This window comes from Macaca nemestrina, chromosome 19, assembly GCF_043159975.1.
Source record: "Macaca nemestrina isolate mMacNem1 chromosome 19, mMacNem.hap1, whole genome shotgun sequence".
In the NCBI taxonomy this organism is placed as follows: Eukaryota; Metazoa; Chordata; class Mammalia; order Primates; family Cercopithecidae; genus Macaca; species Macaca nemestrina.
Window position 1 is genome coordinate 19,021,607 of NC_092143.1, and position 22,640 is coordinate 19,044,246.

The 22,640-nt window shown below is 36.0% G+C and overlaps 1 protein-coding gene and 1 long non-coding RNA gene across 9 annotated transcripts in view; one reads left to right on the forward strand and one right to left on the reverse strand.

Moving 5' to 3' along the window:
• The window catches only part of LOC139360002 (uncharacterized), a 247,168-nt gene that overhangs the window by 148,261 nt on the left and 76,267 nt on the right, over positions 1-22,640 (forward strand). The window lies entirely within an intron of this gene.
• The window catches only part of LOC105477026 (cadherin 20), a 224,049-nt gene that overhangs the window by 123,453 nt on the left and 77,956 nt on the right, over positions 1-22,640 (reverse strand). The window contains exon 1 of one of the 7 annotated variants that reach the window (XM_071085241.1): positions 8,439-8,502. The exons of the other annotated variants lie outside the window; for them this stretch is intronic. Within the exon in view, the coding sequence (XP_070941342.1) occupies positions 8,439-8,456 (18 nt within the window). The 5' untranslated portion in view covers positions 8,457-8,502. Of the gene's footprint in view, positions 1-8,438; positions 8,503-22,640 lie in introns of those variants that run through there. 7 annotated transcript variants of the gene reach the window in all.

Consider the following 22,640-nt stretch of genomic DNA (forward strand, 5'->3'; position numbering starts at 1 on the left):
TGATCTGTAGAAAAAGGACAGTAAGTCTTATGTATAGGAATTGTGAAGATTTAATGAGAATGCACATAAAGTTATCTGTAATATGGGGGAAAATATTTTGTCACTGTTGTCTTTATATTATTATTTTGACTTTTAGTTCTGTCCCCAGACACTGTCATAATAAAAGGGTAAACGCAGGAACTCTAGGAACTGTGTGTTTTCTGTCTCAGTCCTTATCTTACACACCTAAGAGAAAATATTCTGAAGGAACTGTGAAGATGTATAAAAATTAGAAATAAATTCAATTAACATTCACTTTATGGGTCAAAATGTCCTGCTGCATCATGATTTTCATTTGTGTTATAATAATACTTCTCATCATCGTTAGCTCAATAATTAATAAGCTGTAGGGGGAAAACTTCATGACAAATTAAGACTCAGGAAGAAAGTTCTGGCTCAGGGAGCTTGGGGTGCAGGCACAGTGACCAGCCCACAGACCTCATGGACCACCAGACCTCCCAGGACAAATTTTGCAGCAGGGAGAAGTGGGTAAGTGTCTACCTCACTCTGCCTCCTGTCAGTTGTGAGGCCTCTTGAGTCCTCAGTTTCCCTATCGGTAAGAATCAGGTAATTCTAATAGCTCCCTTACAGGGCCTGAGGTGATAAAGTGAGGTTACCATGCAAAATACTTATTACAGTGTCTGGCACTTAGTTAGCATTTAATAATTGTGCCGAATTCTGAAGGATGTTATATGGTGGTTTGCCACCACATAACCTGTACAATAAATGCAGAATTCCATACCACATTTTCTAACAACTTACCTTCACATCAGTTCAACGAGTATCTATCATTGCCTGTAATGCCAGGGGCTATGCTAGCTGGCCCTGTCGGGGACTTCTTCTAATAGATGAAATGAGCTAATTAACTGACAAGATTTACGTCATCAAGCCTCCTTTCACTGATTTTACACACATCGTGGTTTTCTTTTCATATAGAATGCTATGTGAAAATACATCTAGAAACACAGAGGCTGCTTATGTCCTGTGTCATATGTCACAGTATAAAGGGCTGTTACTGCTCAGAGTTGGGGGCCTAAAAGAGCACATACACGTATGTAGTCCCCAAATAATCAGCCGTCCCAGGCCTTTCTTCAGCGAAAATCTGGTCAAACACCCATAAACTGAATACCTTCTCTGTGTTGTATTGATTCTACCTCTCAATTTGTTTTGAAGGTTCTGTTTTCTAAGAGTAAACAGAAGTGACATTTTCTATACTGTTTCCTGGGTTATTATTTCTCAGTTGGGAAAGCCAATACAAGCCTAAACCCCGCTCTTGAACAACACAGTGACAACAGCAAACGACATTTTCCCAAATAGAACAGCAAACACCAGGAGGGACAAGTGCCCAGATAAAATTCAGAAACCACCTTCTATTCATATTTTGGTGATAAATACTATATTCAGCTTAGATTATTCCTTGGAGCTCATTAGTTTTCAAGATCAAACCGGGACCCAGAAGGTACATGTGGGTGAAGAGCTGGTGTTTATGAAAGCAAGGGCATCCAAGGATATCACTGGCCTCATGTTTCTACTTTGAAGTGGCCCCACATATTTTCATGCATGAGACTGAAGTTTAAAAATCCTAGGGAAATAATTCCCAGAGTGTGTCTAAAGTAGAGGCAATACGTGATGTTTATTAATTATGTTTTAACATAATTTTTGAACAAAACACAGGGTGCCCATACTGGAATGTTTGACTAGACATATATTAATAATAACACCTGCCATTTATTTTGTACCTATTCTGTGTTTGGCATGGTGATCAGTGATATATATATACATTATCTTGTTTAATCCTGACATTATAATTTTTTTTAATAATAATAACACACTGTTTATCCCCATTTTACAGATGTGAAAACTGAGGTCTAGAGAGTTAACTCATTCAAGGTCACATAGCCAAATCAAGAAGATCTTAAGTCTATCTTTAAGATATACACTTTTCATTTTAGAGTCATTTTAGATTTACAGAAAAGTTGCAAGGATGTTACAGAGTTCTCATATACCCTATTCTTAGTTTTGTCTTATATTACTATGGTACATTTGTACTAATGAACAAATATCAATACGTTGTTATTAACTAGTCCATACTTTAATGGACTTAATTAGTTAATGAATCAATATTGATACATCATTATTAACTAACGCCCATACTTTATTTGGGTTTGCTTAGTGTTTACCTAACGTCCTTTGTCTGTCCCAGGATCCCATCCAGGCTGTATTTAGTCATGATATTTCCTTCATTTCTCAGACTTTCATTGTCTTTGATGACTTTGGCAATTATGATGATATTTTGTAGGATGTCCTTCAGTTTGGGTTTGTCTGATGTTTTTCTTGCAGTTACGCAGGAGTTACAGAGAGATTTCTCACTGTGGAAGGGGAGGTTGCAGGAAGGCAACATGGAATGCTAGAAAGAACTATGTGGTGCTGGATGAGTCCAAGACAGAAGTATGAACTCATATTTAGCTTAACACAGATACAGATGGATAGAAACAGAGAAGTATAGATACATAAGTCTACAAGTTCACATACATACATATATTTCCTATCTGTTGCTTGAGAGAGCCTAGAAGTAACAAAACCCTTGCAGACACAAGCACACCTAGGGCTCAGATCTTGGTTTCCAGCACTGTTCTCCAGGAAAAGGAACTAGGGCTCCTCGAAGAAATGGCTGATTCTAGGATTGGGGCAAGAAACACCCAGGATGGACCTGGAAGGTCTTGTACTTCAAGAAAGTAAGAAAGTGCTTGAAAAATGCATGCCAAAGGGTCACAAGAGCCAATCTGGAAGAGCTCCCAATGGCCAAAGCTGGAACAATTTGAATAGTAAAATAAATGATATAGTATTGGATTATAACCCAAAGTATACAATGAATATCCATTAGTTCATACTGAAAAAAATTCTTAATAAATTAAATGGGAGAGAAGGGACAAATCTCATTGCAAAATAATTCCAAATAATGTGTGTATATACTTTGCTTTCAAAGATGTGGAGCATAACTTCTAAGTCCTTAAATGTGGGCTTCAGAGTAACTTCCTTCGAAAGAGTACAGTATGGAAAAATAGTAATTTTATAGTGGAGAAACCTGACAACAGTGTGTCAGCAAGGTGAGCAAGGTTAACATCAACAGTGATGCCATGTTGATACTATCAACATGTATCCTGATATGATGTGATGAGAATAGTAAGTTACCTCTGTGGTCTTCTCCTTTCATGGCTTACCTCTGAAATCAACTGACTGGTAGTTACTGAGGATCCTATGTAGACCCATCACTGTTTGAACGAAAAAAAGTAGAGGGATGTATTCCTATTCTCAGAGAGTTTATAATCTAGATACTGTGTAATCCAGATACTGTTGAGATAAAATGCTTGCAAGCGTGACCAAAACCAAACTGCAAACAATTCAGACTTCTTTTTTCAAAGTAGAATAAAATAAAATAAAATATAATAAAATAAGATGCCTAGGAGTAAGGGGACAATAAAAAAACCAGGAGTGGATATTCGACTCTGGTTGCTGAGCCCCTCCATAGAGCCATGTGCTGTCAGAATGACCCCCGTGGTTTGCCTCTGAAGTTATAGCTCCCTTGAAGTTACATGTATATGTGACACAATATATAGGAGCCGAAGTATCAGGATGCTTACAGTCCTCTTTGCAGAGTATCCACTACAAAGGAATATAGTTTGTTGAAATCTGAGAAAGTATTATTTCAGCGAAGAAATAATAATTGTAAATCATCACTGTTTATCTGAGAAGGGACAGCTTCTCAAATGGACTCCCCAAAGCATCTCTATGCTCTTGATTTGAAGGCATTTTATTGGGAATTGGACAGAATTGCCGAAGTGATGTAACTCACTCTTGTGGAGAGAATCGGGGGAGACGAGGCTGTCCAGGTGTGCTGGGGAGAAGAGGTGGGTAGAGTGTTCTGGACTTCCTCCAGGTAGCTTGGAGAAGATAAGCCAAATTTGACAAAACCTAAAAAAAATAAATTGTGGCTACAGTAGAAAAACATGATTTCTCTTTGGAGCTGAAGTCCTGGGAGAAGTTGAGTTGGCTTGCTATGTACTTGAACAACATACATAATAATTGTGATTATTTTGGGGGTTGTAAAAAACAGAAAGGTCAGAACACACACACACACAATCTCATCCTAAAGCCAACTTTTAGTCAGGTTGGAACAACTGTGAGAGGAAATGCAACTCTCAGAAGTAGGTTTCTTGCAAAATTCCCAAATGTAGTCACAGAATCAACACTCAGTACAATGGTCTGTGTTTGGGATGAGGACAGTTAAACAAAGTCTAAAGACATGTGAATTAGCATTTTAAAAATCCAGCACATTATGGTTTTCCTAAAATTTCTCCTTGTTTGAAATGAAAAAGAACCGTGACTGTAGCAATGGAGTCAAAAACTTGTGATTTTTTGCATACTCCCACACTTCTCAGAAATTCGATAAAACCCCCTTCACCACCCAGAAATTCCTACATAACGCTCTCCACTGATGTGTGCCCTAAGATATGTTACAGGGTGTGGTGCTGTGGAGGCTAACTGAAGCTGGGAACTACTGTGGCATAGAGAAGTGGTACTCATTAAAAATAAAGAAAAGAAGAGGGGGCATAAGGTTGAGCCTTGGCATATTCTTAAATAGGTGTTCTAGCGTAAACTTGTATCAGGAATGGCTGGAGGACTGGTGGGTGGGCCCCTTATGGGTCTGTTTTGTCGGAAAGATCTAAGAGAATTTGGATAATTTTATCTCAGAGGAAGAGGTGAAATGCACATTTCAGAGGAAAAAGTCTGTTTCAGGAACCACGGGCTAGTGTCTGAGAGATGTGGTGATTCTGTGCAGAGTCCATCTGTGTCTTCCCAACCACTGTGAACTGATATTTGAGTTCTATCCAAAGTAAATGAGGCAGGCACAATGGAAGAACCAATGGAAGCTAAGCGAGCTGAGATATTGAGATGCAAGGTGTCAGTGTTGATGGGGATCATCTACAGTGACGGGAAATGGAGCTCTTGACCCAATAGCAAGACCCTCATTATCAGGCACAGGAGACCCCAGCAGCCATCTGTGGCTGTGCTACCACTTACGCACATGCACTGCAGGAGCCATCACCACAATGAACCAGATTGGAGGAGGAGGAAAATGGCCCATGATGTCCCAGGGGTTTCAAAAGCATTCATTATGGAGCACACATGAGACATTGGGGCCGCCTACACTTCTTTGGTAGTAATGTTAAGGTGATAGTAGGTCAGAGTTGCTGTACCATGGGTAAGAACAGGGCCCGAGAAATCTCTTACTTGATTGCAGATTCCATTTTTACACCACCCTGACACCTCCCCACCCTATACTCAGCAGGTAAAAAGGATTACTTGGGAAACACAGGATTCGTTCCTTTTATTCCTTGAAAGGGACTCAAGGGAGGGAGGAAATAATGTCTCTTCTTTTTGCTTTTTTAGCTTTAAATGTCATCAGCTTGTGCCAATCTTACAGCATTTGATGTATTTTTATCCTCCTATCTAGAGTGTAAGTTTGTGGAGGGGGCTGTGTCTTTATCTTTCTATCTTTAACACCCAAGACAACACCAGAAACCAAGTATGTGCTCAGCAAATCTTGTAGGTGAATGGAAGATGTCTAACAACGCTGGCATTGTTTTAGAAGCTTTATTTAGGCTTAATTTTAACCTCCTTTGGAATTTCGCTTTTGTAGAGAAGAGGGAAACCTGGCCAGCTTTTCAAAAGTTTTTCTTAGAACCACAGAGCTGGAGGGGATTTTAGAGATCATGCAGTTTAGCACTACATACAGCGTGATCAACCAGCTAGTGCTGTGAACTGTTTATCAGTTTGTGATAAGAGAAGCACAGAAATAGAAAACATTTAGAAATTTTATTGTGATTTGACACTGCTGCAACAGCCAATCATGCAATCTTTTTTTAGTATTTCATCTTTGCAGTGTTATTAAAGTCGTCTTGCTTTATGAAGGATAGGAAATGAAAAGAACAAAGGTACTGACTTTTTGGTAGTCTCAGACAAAAGTTTGAGACCACGTTTGTAGTTAGTTCTCTACCTTTTCAGTACAGCATAATGGTTAAGCACATAGGCCCTGAAGCAAGGCTATAAAGGTGGGAATCATGATTCCTCTGCTTTCTAGGTGGGTGACCTTGGGCAAATGATTTAAATCTCTGTTCCTCACTTTGCTATAAAATGGGTTATGATAAATACAAACATGTTAGTATGTACTTCACTGGGTTGTCATGAAGGTAAAATGGGTTGAAACATTTAAAACAGAATGGGGCCTTCCACATAGCAAATGCCTTACAATTATTGGTCGATATTAATTACACAGGTGAAAAACTAGACTTAGGGAAGTGAATAGAAATCTACATTCCCATACTTCTCAGTAGACTCTTCTTTCTTGATCCTATTTCCTCTCTTTATGCCGAATCTCCCCTTACCAACAGTAATAATATTTTCTTAATTATTCTGTTCTTGCCTCTCATTCTGTTCTGACCCCTGATTTGCTCTGCGTCCCCTTCACACTGTTGCTTCTTAAAACATGCTTCAGTCATTGCAGTCTCAGTCAGGTCCCCAATTAACTGATCGCAGACCCAACGACTGCGCCCCCTCGTTTGGGGCTCTAATTTCCTTGCTGGAGTCATCACAGAGATTACCAGGGATGTGTGATGTCCTGACAGAGCACAGAGGCTCTGCTGCTTAACAAAACCACGAGGACGTGTCCCAGGAACACTGCAGCAAAGATGAGCAGTGACTGCAAATGTTTATGAAAATTATGACTGACTTCCCTGCAAAGCAAATGAATCATACAATATGCTGCTGATGCAGGCCATTAAGTCAGTCCTTGTGGGACAAGCAATAGTGACCTGTCATGGAGAGAACACTGGGAGTCAATGGGCAGATGTATGAATTCTACTCAGTCTCCATCCATGCAAAGGAACCGATTTAACCGTAAGGCTGCAGTTAGGGAGCCTTACTAAGGTTTTGTTGGAAAGCAAAACAAGCAAATAAACTGAAAAACGGCTCCCTTACCAGTTTGCTAGGTCTATTAAAAAATTCTGTATTTTGAGAAGATAAAGAACGCCATTTTCCTCCTATAATCCTTCTCCTCCCCTAAGGCTTTGAAGAGCCATTTTCAAAGCCCTTCTAAATTTTATGTCCTTAGCCCTCTTGTACGCCATATTGTATTTCTTATAAAATGATTGAGGGAGAGCTGGTTGTATACTAGGCCCTGTTCTAGAGCTTTACGTTTGTTAACTCATTTGATCCTCATAACAATCTAGAAAAGGGGCTCCCTTTTTGCCCATTTTATTTTATTTTATTTTTTGGAAAGGAAGAAGTAAAATGACTTTATTTCCAGATGACACAATAGTATATATAGAAAATCCCAAAGAATTAACACAAAACAAAACAAAACAAAACAAAAGCTATGAGAGGTAATGAATGAATTCAGCAAAGTTGCAGGATGAACATATGAAATCAGTTGTGTTTTCATATGTTCAGATACGAGATGAACAAATGAAAATCAGTTGTGTTTCTGTACACTTGCAATGAACTATTTGCAGATTAAATTCCATTTGTAATAGCATCAAAAAGAATGAAGTACTGGGAGTGTTGCTGTCTTAACAATATTAAGGCTTCCAATCCACGAACATGGAACATGTTTCCATTTATTTAGGTCCTTAATTAGTTATTTTTAAAGAAAAATTATTTCAATAATTTTTGGGGAACAGGTGGTTTTTGTTTACATGGATAAGTTCTTTAGTGGTTATTTCTGAGGTTTTTGGTGTATCCGTCACCTGAGCAGTATACACTATATACCCAATGTGTAATGTTTTATTACTCACTCCCCTCTCCTTTCCCCTGAGTCCTCAAAGTCCATTATATTATTCTTGTGCCTTTGCATCCTCATAGCTTAGCTCCCACTTATAAGTGAGAACATCCAATATTTGGTTTTCCATTCCTGAGTTACTTCACTTAGAATAATGACCTCCAACTCCATCCAAGTTGCTGAAAAATTTGGGTCACCGAATGCTGCAGTGAGTTGAGAAAAACATGCTCTGGGCAGGCCTTTGCTGTGGTTACCTGGGCACCACCATCTGAGGGGCAGTGAGAGAGGCACTGGGCCTTACTCATGCCTCTGCCCCATTGGCAGCTCTTTATACCCCTTCTTCTGTATCTCTGTCTCCTTCAGAGCTTCTCTGAGGATAGAGGATACTTTCCTTTCCATGGGGCTATGACAGGCTCATTACTGGAAGTTCCCATCACTTCCCTGTCCGTCTTCCTGTGCTGGAGAACAAACCTAAACAGGAGGGTCAGGGAAACTGAACTGTAAATACAGACCCTATGATCTGATATAAGCCACTCTGGGACTTTAGTTCCCCTCAACATACCTCAGCTTTGTCTTGCATCTTCAGTAAGACGTTTTCAGGAGGTGGGCAGGGAGGGAAGGAGTTGAGATAGACCTAGACCTAGAGCCGGAGTGAGTGAGAGAGAGAGAGAGAGAGAGAGTGGGGGGGGGGGGGAGAGAGAGAGAGTGGGGGGGGAGAGAGAGAGAGAGGAGGGGGAAAGGGGGAGAGAGAGGGAGAGGCACTGGAAGAAGGAGAAAAAAATAAAGAACCCATCAAGTAATGAAAGACATTTTAGAAGCTCAAGAAATGAATTATTAATCCAATTATTGATTTGTTTTCTCTCTGGTTAAAAATTTGAGATGAGAATACTGAGGAATTTCCCAAAATGGTTTGTGGCCCAGGGCTAGGTTCTTATTTCATATCTTTTATTGTTAGAAAACAAAAATATGAAAGAAGAAGAAGAAATAACGTGAGTTAAAATTGTATTAGCCAAGGGTAGGTTCTTTTATCAGGTTGGATTCCAGTATTATTCCAATGATACTAAGAAGTCTACTTCAAAGTAAATATGCAAAAGAATATGCATTTTGAGAAATGTTTTTTCACATACTACATTGACTAATTCTAAATCAATGCTATTTGACATTAAATAAAATTGGTACATACAAATTCTAGATGCATGAGATCTCAGTAATCACTGTATATTTTACAGTTTTCCGTAGCATGACGAATATTGTATTGATTGAGAAGGGCATAGTCTCTAACCTACAGCAAATTAAGTCTAATTTAGACACAAATAATAATCAGTGCTAACACTGCCATGCTTTCCAGTGCTCAGAGAGACACATTTTCGTTTCTGTTGGCCTCCCATTTAGTAAACATTGCACAAGATGGCAGGCAAGTCTTCAGTGCTTGTAGCACACTGCTTGTAAACACGAGTTGATTAAGTCTGCTGATGAAATGCTCACTGTAGCTAACAATAATCTATTGTATATTTCAAAATAGACGAACTAGAAGAGAGGACTTGAAATGTTTCCAACACAAAAAAAGTCATAAATGTTTGAGGTGATAGATATCATAATTGCTCTGGTTGGATCATTACACATAATATGCATGTATCAAAATATGTGTAACCCATAAATATGTACAATTATGTATTAGTAAAACAAACAAACATAGTTGAAGACACCGTCACGCATACTCAAGTCTGCATAGAATGCAGCGCTGGAGGTTGTCTCGCTGCCATTTTTTTGATGAGCGTAGGAGGCAAAGAAGGGTATACTTGCCAGAGAATGAAGGAAGATAAAATTAGAAAAAAGTATAAACATTTAGAAAGGATTAACATCTTTGAAAATGATATGATTGTCTCTGTGCATATGCTATACTCTTTAATTAATTTTTGTATTTTAGAAAACTATAAAACACTGTCACATTGAAAGAATTTAATCTAGCATTTGGAAGTGAAATATAGACAACTTATATTAAGTAAAATAATTTTCCGGAACTTCAGATTTATAGAATGAGATAAAAAAAACTTTGAATTTAGCATTTTTTTTTTTTTAATGGGGAGAAGGCTGAGGAGAAGCAGGAACAGGGAGTCTGATATGCGTCATGATTAAACAGTGGCTTTTACTGCTAGATATTATAAAATGTAGCATAGATCTATTAAATTAAAAAGAAAAAAAAAGAAATTTCCAGAGAGTCAGCCTGGACTTAATAGATGCTTAATCTTGTAGTATAGCATATTCAGGGGAGTTAGGGTAGAGGTAAGATAGGAAGGCCCTGGTGGATGATGCAGAGATTATTGACAAACAAGTGAGTGGGATTGTACTATGAAACTATGACTCTCAGATAAGTGAGTTCTTCACAAGAAGGCATGAATCCTCAGACACACTTACAGGAGCTCAAGATGGAAGAGGGTCCAGGCTGTGTCTCTGTAACACTAAGTACTCTGATGGGGGCTACCCTACCTGGGCTGACAAGAGAGACCCTGAGAAGGCAGGGCGCCCTCCCCAAATCATTCTCCCTGCACTCTGTATACCTCATTCGTCTGCATCTTTGATGCTGATCTGAGGCTGCTGACCACATTCTTACTGGTCTGCACTTCACGTGATTCTGGACCTCCCCAGGATTTACCCTGTTTCTTCTCCCATTGGACCAGCTGTTGAATATTCTTGATAAAAAGAACAGAAAGAAATAAAAACCAACTATGATAAAGTTGTATTTTTATTTAGTAGCTAAATAATTTGCCTACCCACAAGACTTATCCTAAATTACAAAAATAACAATTGTGCTATCTGTGTAAAAGAGAATTCCCTTATAAACATAGTCAAAAGCAAAATACAATCATTGGAACTATTTTCTCCTACTCTTTCATAAAATTTACGTTAGATGAGTCCTGGACAGTTTTATTTATGAATTATAGGCTCGTTCACACTTGGTAACTATTGTGTAGAAAAAGTATATATAAATATATTTTGTATACTTAAAACATTTAACAAAAATATTTTTTGTTCTCTTTTTATATTGTGTACTGTGAATAATTTCTTATTAAATGTCATGTAATCAAAAGCTCACAGTATGATAATGTTTTTCAGAGTCTTGGCTCCCATGCTGAGTAAAAATACTTCCCTGAACATAGGAATAGTTTGAGGTTTTTTAGAAAATGTAATGCGCAGTTATAACTGTGGAGTTTTCTTCTGGTAACTCCTTAAAAGCTTCTCCTTAAAACACAGAGTAAAGGTCAACAGAACTGCCTGGCTAACTAGAAAGTAATTCGAACAATTCTCATGATTTGGCTATTTATTTATTTATTTTACTTGTAGCAATATTATTTTTCCCAGTAAAACACTAATTTCTAATTTAACAATATCAAGACAGAGGAGGACAGTGTGGAAAGACAAAAAGAGAAATTGACAACCCATAAAGCAGCTTATAAAGAACTGATAGTTTTCCTTTTGCCTGGAAACTGCCGGTTGCCTTCCCTGCAGCTGAGTTTGATAAGCTCAGAAGAATATTCTTGAAAGAGAAATGAAATATATGTTTAATTATGTCTTTAAGCTTATGTAGGAAATCACTTTTCTGTCCCGTGGAGCTAAAAAACCACTCATGTTAATTTAATAGTGAATTTCGTGTTTTTTAAAAATATTACCATCCTCATTAAGGTCCATGAATGCATGGACTTGAAGCCATATTAATCCCAAATCAATATGCTTCTTTTGTTATTTTACATATTAAGTACAGTAAGCATGGTACTGTACAGATTTTTGAAAAGTTGCTTGAAAAATGAGCTCATTGTATGATATGAATGTTATTGAAAATGGAATTTGTGACTATTTAGATGAAAACTCCTGATTTCCCCCCCCCATTGACACTAACCAGATCAAACAAAATTTTTCCAGTAGAATTGGAATTAATTCTATGTTATGTGCCCCTCTGGAGAAGCAAGACTCACGATTATCTGTCTGTCTATCTATCTATCTATCTATCTATCTATCTCTCTCTCTCTCTCTCTCTCTCTCTCTCTCTCTCTCTCTATCTCTCTCTATCTCTCTCTCTCTCTATCTGGTTTATTATTGATACATATTAGGTATATATATTTTTGAGGTACATGTGATAATTTCATGCATTCATATAATCAAATCAGGTCAACTGGTATATATATCTACCACACCAAGTATTTATTCTTTTTTTATGCTATAGACACTCAAAATATTATCTTCCGGCTATTTTGAAATGTATAATTGAATCATATTAACTATAATCGCTCTACTGATCTATTGAATACCAGGTGATAGTTTATATTTGTGAGAGATCCACAAATCCAGGAATAGAGCTGTACACTTTATAATTATCAATGACATGATTAGATAGTGAAACCTTTAAGCCTGATTGCCAGAGGCTCGGAGATTTAGATCTGGGACTTCGTTTTTTGGAATATAAAGTAGGAGTTATGCCTCTGGTGATAACAGTGAATTTGCAAAGATAATAAGAATATTATGAATTTCATTAAGTGACATTTATCTTCATGGTCCATGGATTAGATTACACTAGTTTTTAATGTTGCAATATTTTTGCTATCTCTTTGTTTTACTTCTCTGCTTCATTTATTTACAAAAAATTTCTCGAACATTATTTTAGACACCATTTCATTAATTTTACCACTCTAACTGTTGATCAAATAATGTCAAGTGTAATCGTTAGTTATTTAAGTTTGGAAAGAGCAAGGTCATGACCCTCTCCCTTTGTTCTTTATAGTTGACAAAATTTTAGTATGTACTATTATTATTCTTTTGGAGACAGTAACACTCTGTCACCCAGGCTGGAGTGCGGTGGTACAATCTCAGCTCCCTGCAACCTCTGCCTCCCAGATTCAAGTGATACTCCTGCCTCAGCCTCCCAAGTAGCTGGGATTACAGGCACGCCACCACGCCCAACTTATTGTTGTATATTTAGTAGAGACAGGGTTTTGCATGTTGGCCAGGCTGGCCTTGAACTCCTGACCTCAGGTGATCTGCCCGCCTCAGCCTCCCAAAGTGCTGGGATTACAGGAGTGAGCCACCGTGCCCAGCCGGACTTTTTAATAGGGTTTTTTGCAGAATCAGCAAGGAATGTGGTGATGAGTAGGAGTCAGTCTCAGCATTGCAATTCCTTGCCAGAGTACAGGCTGCAAGGGAGGCCTCATTCTGTCCTGTGCACCACAGCAGTTCCAGCCCCAGGCACAGCACCTCTCCCCTGGAAACCAGTCAAAATTTTTTTTGAAAGGATAAACCAGTCAGGAAATGAAAACTAATATCAATTCCTATTCTAATGTTTAGGTTACTAATTTGGTAGACTGTGAGTACTACGCATAAATTAGAGCTGAATTTCAGCAAGTATATTGAACAATTTGCATATGGTTTCTTTGCAGGGAAGAAAAGTGTGTTAGGTCACAGTATAGTTACTCCAGAGCCTGGCCCATGGAAGTCACTCAAAAAATATTTGTTGGAAAAAAAAAAAAAAAAGCCTGTGAAGACAGGCTGAATGACATATTGTTGTGCTCCTACTTAAATCATTTTCATTGACATGAAAGAAGACATTCATCAGTTAGGTTAGTAGCAGACTTACAGTTAACAAACAGCTCAGTGGGCTGATGGAACAGGCAAAATTAAAAGGAATAATGCAAACACTCAGTAGCCAGCTTTAAAAAGTATAAAAAATATAGGCTGAGAAAGATGTAATGTTTCAGTAGTTAATGTAAACAAGACTTGAGATGTAGTTGATTGCAAACTCAATACGAATCAACAATATTGTGAGGTCACTACCAAAATATAAATGTGATATGGGACTGCATTAATAAATGATTAATGTTGGATCTGTGGTTCACCAAATCTTTGACCTTGTGTACGTATTGCATGCCTGTGTATTTTGGTGGGGGATGGGGGGCAGAAAAGCTCCTATCTTTTGTTAGATTCTCAATGAGAACAGTGACTCACAAAATATTAAGATCTACTAGCTCAGAACAAGGTAGGTAATAGTTCTATTTTGTACACAGGTCAGGTCAAAGTACACTTATATCATTATAATCAGTTATTGGAAATACGTTGTAAGACAGACATTGATAAATTGAAGCATCTCTAGGAGGCAAGCTGGGATAGTGAAAGGTCTGAAAATCAGGACCTGTAAAGATGGAATTAAAGGAACCGGAGAGTATTGAAGAAGAAAAGGTTTTACAGAAATATTCCATATGACTTCAAAAAAGTAATTGTTTCAGATTGGGAAAAGATACAAATACTGATATATAAAATATTGGTGAGAATGTGAGGAAATGGAGATTCTCATAATCTGCTAGTGGGTGTAAAATTGCTTGGTTGTTATTGCAGAGTAATTTGGTATGATCAATGCTTTAAAAAGGCACATTTGTTTATATGTAATTTTGAAAACTTTTGTATACAAATGAATATACACAAAGGTACAGACACACACACACAAAAACATTTACAAGGATGTTTACTCTGGCAGTTTTATTAATTGCCCTTCACTGAAAATACCCACCTGTAATCCCAGCAGTTTGAGAGGCTGAGGCAGTAGGATTGCTTGAGGCCGAGTGTTTAAGACCAGCCTGGGCAATACAGCAAGACCCTGTCTCTACAAAAAAATTTAATAATTAGCCAGGCCATGGGGGTGCACACCTGCAGTCTCAGCTTCTCAAGAGGCTGAGGCAGGAGGATCACTTGAGCTCAGGTGTTCCGGAGTACAGTGAGCTATGATTGCACCACTGCACTCCAGTCTGGGTGATGACAGAGCAAGATCATGTCTTAAAAAGAAGATATCCTAAGGGTGTATTGCAATTATGTTGTATACATGGCATAGCTATGGAATACCATGCAGCAGTTAAAATGAAAGAAGATATATGGGTTCTGATGTATAGAGATCAAGATTTATCAAATTCAAATAAAAGCATATTGCATATAATATATATCTATTATGGTTCATGGAAAAAAATCCATAAAACAAAATATTTCCCTATGAGCATAAAGAGATAAATATCTGGAATAATTCATAACAAACTGACAATAATGGCTCACTCAGTAGGATTAAGGATGAGTCAAAGGGCTCCTTATTTGTGTAAATTTTATGTTTTGCATAAAAATGTATTCAGGTCTCTATAAGAACCAATAAGTGGAAGTTACAAATAAAACTGAGTGAATAGAATTTATATAGCCTTTATACCTGGACAACTTGTTAAATTACTTTATTATTGGTCCAGAGGGGAAATAGTGAATTGTATTAGAAAATTTATTTAAATGCATATAAGGAAGCATTTTTAGGATTAGAAATGTTTTAAAATGGAATTGGTTGCCTGTTACTGATTTTATTCTCATGGAAAAGGTTGAAACAGTGCTTAAATAACTAGGTTCCAAAGAATTGTTCTATTCAATGGACAACATTACCTGTAAAATAAATTTCAACTTTATAAGGTTATGATACTTTTTGTTGTTGCTTTTTAACTTACGATATTCTTTATTGTCTTAATTTTTGTCATTTTTATTATGATTATTTCAAGTCAACCTGACATAATTTTAAGAAAATCAGAACAACTGTTTTAGATTTTTAATTTTTAGTTATGGATATATAATAGTTATACATATTCATGAGGTACATGTGGTATTTTGATACAAGCATATGCCGTGTAACTGCATGTGTGTGTAACTGAGGTACCCATCCACCTCAAGTATTTATAATTTATTTGTGTTAGGAACATTGCAATTCTACTCTTAGTTATTTTGAAATATACAATAAAATTATTGTTGACTATAGTCACACTATTTTGCTACCAAACAGTAGATCTTACTCCTTCTATCTAACTGTATTTTGTACCCATTAGCCAATCTATCTGCCCCCTCCACACTACCCTTCCCAGCCACTGGTAACCATCATTCTACTCCCTATCTCCATGAATTCAATTTTTTTTTTTTTAATTAGCTCCCACATCTGAGTAAGAACATACAGTATGTTTCTTTTTGTGCCGGGCTTATTTCATTTAACACAATGTCCTCCAGTTCCATCCGTGTTGTTGCAAATTACAAGATTTCACTCTTTTTTTATGACTGAATACTATTCTGTTGTATATATGCACATATTTTCTTCATTCATTCATTGATGGACACTTAGGTTCATTCCCTATCTTGGCTATTGTGAATAGTGCTGCAGTAAACAGTGAGATTATGATTCTATGGCTGGATAATGTCTAAATACCCTTACAGGTAAAAATTCCAAAATTTTAATTTAGAATTTTTTGATTTAGCACCTAATTCTTTTATTATCCCTTACCCTCATTTTACCTCTATAATCTTACCTCCTTTCATGATTTATTTGTGAAAGCCAGACTTTCCGCAAATGCGAGCTGCATACCACTGGTCATTTAGGAAGTGATTTTTACATGTTACATGAATATGACATTAAATAATACTAAATCACTAAATTATCAAATCACTGAAGGAAAATAATTATTTTCTCCTTCAGTGCTTTTGATTGAGGTCAAAGAGAAGATTTTTAATATTTTTCTGGTGCTTTATATTTTCCCTTTTAAACCGAATGTGAGAAGATTTTAGGCTTTGAACTTTAGTTATTAACTATATATATCTATAGTTTAATAATAGTTTGTTTTTCTTGTATGTGTTTGTAGTCATCTTCTGTTTTTGGTAGTTGTAGCATAAACTATTTTTGCCACCCAATATCCATTATTTGCTGCTTCTTTCCTAAAGAATCTCTTTATTATTGGTAGTGGCAGTGTACCAGCTAAAACACTATAAGGCCTAGCCTTCCTTGTACCTAGGTGTGGTCATGTGTCTTTGTCCTGGCCAGTGAGATAAGCAGAAATGCCATAGGTGACACCTGGTAAAAATGCTCACAGGACGCTGCTTAATCTAGGACGTGCACACTTTCTTCCCTAGGCCCATTTTTCCTTCCTGCCTGTCATGTAGATGAGATGGCTGGAGCAACAAAAGCTGAATTGGATAATGAGGCAATCTTGAGAAAAAAAAGACTCATGCTAAGAATGACAGAGCAGAAAAGTAGAAGGATACTTGTCCCTAGTGGCCATGATGCTGCCATTTCTAAGGTTCGACTGTCTCTCTCTGGACTACTTTTCTGTGAGAAATATATCTGTTAAAACCATTGTCACTTTAGGTGGAGTATATAAACGGACATAATCCTAACCGAAATGGCAAATGTTATTGGTTTTCCCATGTTAGTGATACAAAATTTAGTTCTAAAATCAATCTATGTCATTGGTATGCCATTAAGGCCCATTGGATCTGATTTGCATTTGAAATTTTTAAAAATGGCTTAACTATTTGTAAGGACTGATACTTTATTATTTCTTCAAAGCCTTCCAAAGAACAAAGAGAAAATGTACTATTACTTTAAACAAAAAAAATTAAATCTTGCACTTACTATATAGGCCCATTAAACTCTTTTGAAAATCCAAGATACATAATGAGTTCTTACAGCGATCTTAATATTATTATTTTTTACATCTTGGAACATTGTGCTAGTACATAATCTTAGGAATTATTTCATCATTGCTCATCAATTATTAACAATTAGGCTAAGCAGACTAAAATAATAAGACATAAGAATCATGGAATTCCCTAAATTTGAGGCTGAAGAATAATATATTATTAATTCTTCAGCTTTCTAATTATACTGCCCAAAGTATTATATCATCTTTTAAGAATAGTATAAGAGGAGATGGAAGACACCATCTTTGTGGTCTGCTTTTAGCTTCCATTAAAAACAGTGAAGAATTTCAGAGTTTACATTTTCTGCCCAAAATGCTAAAGGAAAGAGATAGATAAATCTGGTTCAAAATTTAAGATGAATCAAAGCATACATGCAAAGAGGCGGAGAGTAGCATTCTACTTTTGAGTGATGATGTTGAAATTAATCATATGTGCAAAATTTGAGATGATTTTTCAGAGGGTGATATTCTGCATGAATTTTCTCCAAGAAAAGGTGAGTGAACAATACATTTCTAGGGGCACAAAAGAAAATGTGGTGTTTTCATTCAGTTTGTCATTCAGTCAGGAAGGATTCGATCCAGTCCACCAATATTTTGTGATGGGACTCACACAAAGTGTGTGACAGTGCTGTTTCATCCTTTACATTGCCTGTGCTCCAGCATTTACTTGACCCAGTGAGGTTTGCTATGTTTAACTTCTTATGAAATTTTAAATAAGCTTTTCATTATCTCTTTATTGTTCCATAAATTATTTGTAAAATGCCTTAAAATATATATTTAAAAAAAGGACCTGTTGGACTCAGATGATAAATGACGATGATATTTTCTGGTATGTATGTTGGGGGTTAATTGAAAATAGGGAGCTAATTAGATGATAAATATACAGTGAATGATAGTACCAGTGAATAAAAATGCTAGAATATAGGAAAATATCACAAAAGAGGTTACATATGTAGTTGGGGAAACACATCACATCAAAACCTTTTCTTATTATTTTAACTTTGACTTGCACATGATGTCATTGTATACATGTTGATATTATTCCTGCATTTAGAATTTCTTACTGTAGGGAGTTGTTATTTAATGGATATGGAGTTGCAGTTTGGAAATACAAAGTTCTGGAGATGGATGGTGGTGATGTTTGCCCAACAGTAAAAATGTACTTAATGCCACAAAATTGTACACTTGAAAATAATTAAAATAGTTAATTTTGTATTATTTATATTCTATCCAATTATGAATATTTAAAATTCTTAATAATTTTTAAAATAAACTGAAAAAAATTCTTGCCTTCTCTGACAATCATGTACATTAATCAACTTAAAACTTAAATTGGTTTCTATAAAATGCTTTCATTAAAGATTTGTCTCATTCATGCCTTTATTTTAGGTGTTCTCCACATTTTTAGACAGAATTACTATACTATATGGATTATTATACTATACAGATATGCTCATATAATAAAGCAAATGCTTGCATAGAGAATCCCAAATTACTCATTTTGACACTTGTATACAATGGAGGCTACATTAATTTGAGCACACTATAGTATACTGTTTTCAATTAATATCTATGAAAAATCTAATTAAACTAGAAAATGATGAAGTGCCCTAATTCATTGAGTTCTTTTGAAGCTACTGTCTTGCACAATGTGAGGGTCATAGGAGACGAATACATTCACGTGGCTGAGATGAATTTGTTTTGCTGAGTAGCTTCTCTTGTTCTTCTCTCATTTCTGAATCAAGCTGCATGTCACGAGACTCTGAGATCTTATACTTGAATATTCAGTATCCAAGACCCCTTAGAGTCCACACTTTGCATCTGTCCCTTACTTGTCTGGCTTCCCACTGGTTTTATTTCATTTCTTGCTATCTGTAGTGCCAGCCACATCAACATTTGGTAATTCTTTATTTTTTAGTTTCTAAAATACAATGGAGGGACCATGCAGTCTACAAGAAGACTCATTCATAAGAATTCAAATAAAAGACAATTTTGATTAAGACCAGAAAGCATGAAAACAACAGAACAGAGTGAGAAATAAAATTATGTCTACATCAAAATTACGTTTCTCTTGATCTACTGAGGTGTATTATGAACAGGTTTCCTGACAAACTAATTTTCTTATGCATACTGCATTATACTAAGATGTATGGAATTTGCATGATAAACTGTGAAACAGGAAAAGTGTTTTGTATGTTCCCTTTGAAAATTTATCTCCATTTGTATGCTTCATGTTACCATCACATTTTTAAGTAGACTCCAGTTTTTCCTAGGAAATTGAAATGCTTTAGTACTCTATTCATTGCAGGGATTTTCCCGTAATTTTTTTTTTAACATTTCCACCAATAGGGTCCTTTCAGAACACCTACAGAGGATATAAAAAATATATTGTAGTGCATTGTATTGATGTCAACAGAACTGTGTGTTTTCACCCTGGTGTGATGTCAGAACAATGCAGTGCATCTTTCACTGTGCCAACTCATTGGAATAAAAGAGCCATTCAGAAAGAAACCCTTGGATGGTCACAGTTTTTAGGAGTTTTTATGCATGGCCACACAAATTTATAACTTTAAACTTTTCTTACAATGCATTATATTTTCTTCCCATTGCAGCTGAGCTTTCATATTGAAAGCGAATATTTTTCTATATAGCAGCTGAAACATCTATTGATTCTTTGGTTAAAAAAATAAAAAATAAATATACTCTCTAGAATGACTGCATTCCAAGGCCAGGGTTAGCACATTTCATTCATGCTATTTTCTAAAACCCCTAGTGTGAAGATTGACGGCAGAATGTGGATTTCATAAATCCCACCATATGAATTCTGAAACCCCAAAATAAGAGATTAACAGATGCAGATGTGGATGGTGGAGTGGATGCTTTGAAGATGAAATTAAAACATTTTGTATTTGCATGTGTAAAATAAACATAAAGCATTTCATTTTAGGTAGTTGGGGTTTGCGGAGAAAGATAAAGTAAGTACTCTGCTTTAGTTCAGGGATTTGTCTCCCTCTCCTGACTTCATTTTTTTTTGTTGTTAAACTTTCACTTTCTTAATTACAAAAGTTAATTGTGACTATTGAAGAAATTGGAAAATACAAACATAAAGTATAAATTAAACTACCTTGTAACCTCTTTCCTACCCCACTCAGAGATATCCATTGTTCACATACTGGTGTGTATCCTTCCTTGGAGTATGTATGTTGCAAATATGGGTCATACGCAACATATGATATCATAGCCTCATTCTAACTGGTATACCATGAATCTTTTCCTATTTAAGTAAATATTTAAAAGCATCATTTTTAATGCCTGTAATGTATTTTATTATAGATGAACTATTTAATATCTTGATTATAACGTTTGGGCTGTTTTTATTTTTTCAATTGCTATTTAAAATCTTTTTTGATGCTACACCCCGTTTCAGCTGAATCACTGTGTCTTTGCTCCACGCATGCTTCTCCAGCAGATGGGTTGTCGGACTATTTCTTTTTGTTTGTTTTTTTATTTATTATAAACAAAACCTGTTGTAATCTTTTTTGGACATATATCTGTGTACATGTTGAGTATTTATATAGTATAGCTTCCTAGAAGAGTAACAAGATGTGTGACTTTTTAATTTTGATAAATATTTCCAAATTGTTGTTAAAAGGTTGTACCAATTTACACCCTCAACAGCAGTGCGAATTTCCATTTTGCTGCACTTTCTTTAACATAACAAAATTTTGCCAACCTTATAAGCAGCCTATGTTGCTTAATTTATATTGCCATAATAATTTTAAAAACTGATAATCTTTTCAATGTTTATGTCCATTTGTATTTCCATTTCAGTGAATTTTCTCTTTGAATTATGTATATATTTTTCTATTAAGTTGTATCTTTTTAACTGATTTATGGAAATTTTTAACTCTTTGTTTTCTATGTCTGGCAAATGTGTTCTTTCAATCCATCATGTATCTTTCAGTTTTACTTATGGTGCTTTTTTTTTTTTTTTTTTTTTTTTTTGCCACAAATGTGTTTTGTTCATTTTTTCACTGTTTAAAATTATTTTTAAAATTTTTTATTTCCATAGGTTTTTGGGGAACAGGTGGTATTTGGTTACATGAGTAAGTTCTTTAGTGGTGATTTGTGAGATTTTGGTGCACCCATCACCCGAGCAGTATACATTGACCCCAATTTGTAGTCTTTTTTCCCTTACCCCTTCCCACAACTTCCCTCTCCACCCAAGTCCCAAAGTGCATTGTATCATTCTTATGCTTTTGCATGGTCATAGCTTAGTTCCCAGATATGATATTTGATTTTCCATTCCTGAATTACTTCCCTTAGAATAATAGTCTCCAATCCCATCCAGTTTGCTGCAAATGCCATTAACTCATTCCTTTCTATGGCTGAGTAGTGTTCCATAGTGTGTGTGTGTGCGTGCGCACGTGTGCACGCGTGTACATATGTATCTCACATATGTATCTCATATATACACGTATATATCATATATATATCACATCACAGTTTCTTTATCCACTCATTGATTGATGCACATTTGTGTTGGTTCCACATTTTTGCAATTGTGAATTGTACTGATATAAATATGCCTGTGCAAGTATCTTTTTCATATAATGACTTCATTTCCTCTGGGTAGATACCCAGTAGTGGGATTGCTGGATCAAATGGTAGTTCTACTTTTAGTTCTTTAAGAAATCTCCACAGTGTTTTCCGTAGGGGCTATACTAGTTTACATTCTCACCAGCAGTGTAGAGTGTTCCCTTTTCACCACATCCGTGCCAACATCTATTATTTTTTGATTTTTTTTATTATGGCCGTTCTTGCCATATACATATTTTTAATTGTAGTACAAATTCAGTCATTTTCTTCATGAATTCTAGGTCTTATGCCTATGCTGAGAAAGGCCTTCTCCTTTCAAAGATTATAAAAATACTTACATGTGTTTCCTTCTAGGGCTATTATGTTGAGATATTTAATCCACTTGAATTTTGTTTTTGCTTGATGGTAAGAGGAGGGGATCCAACTTCATGCTGTTTCCACATAATATTTAGTTGTTTTTAAACCATTTATTATCCATTCCATCATTTGCCACTGATTTTAAATATCAATATATCAAAAGATCATATCTCTGTTTAAATCATATACTGTTTTAATTATTATAGCCTTATAATGTGTTCTGCTATCTAGAAGGAAGAAAATGGCATTACTTCCTCAAGCAAAATTGTTGGGTCAAATTGATTTGG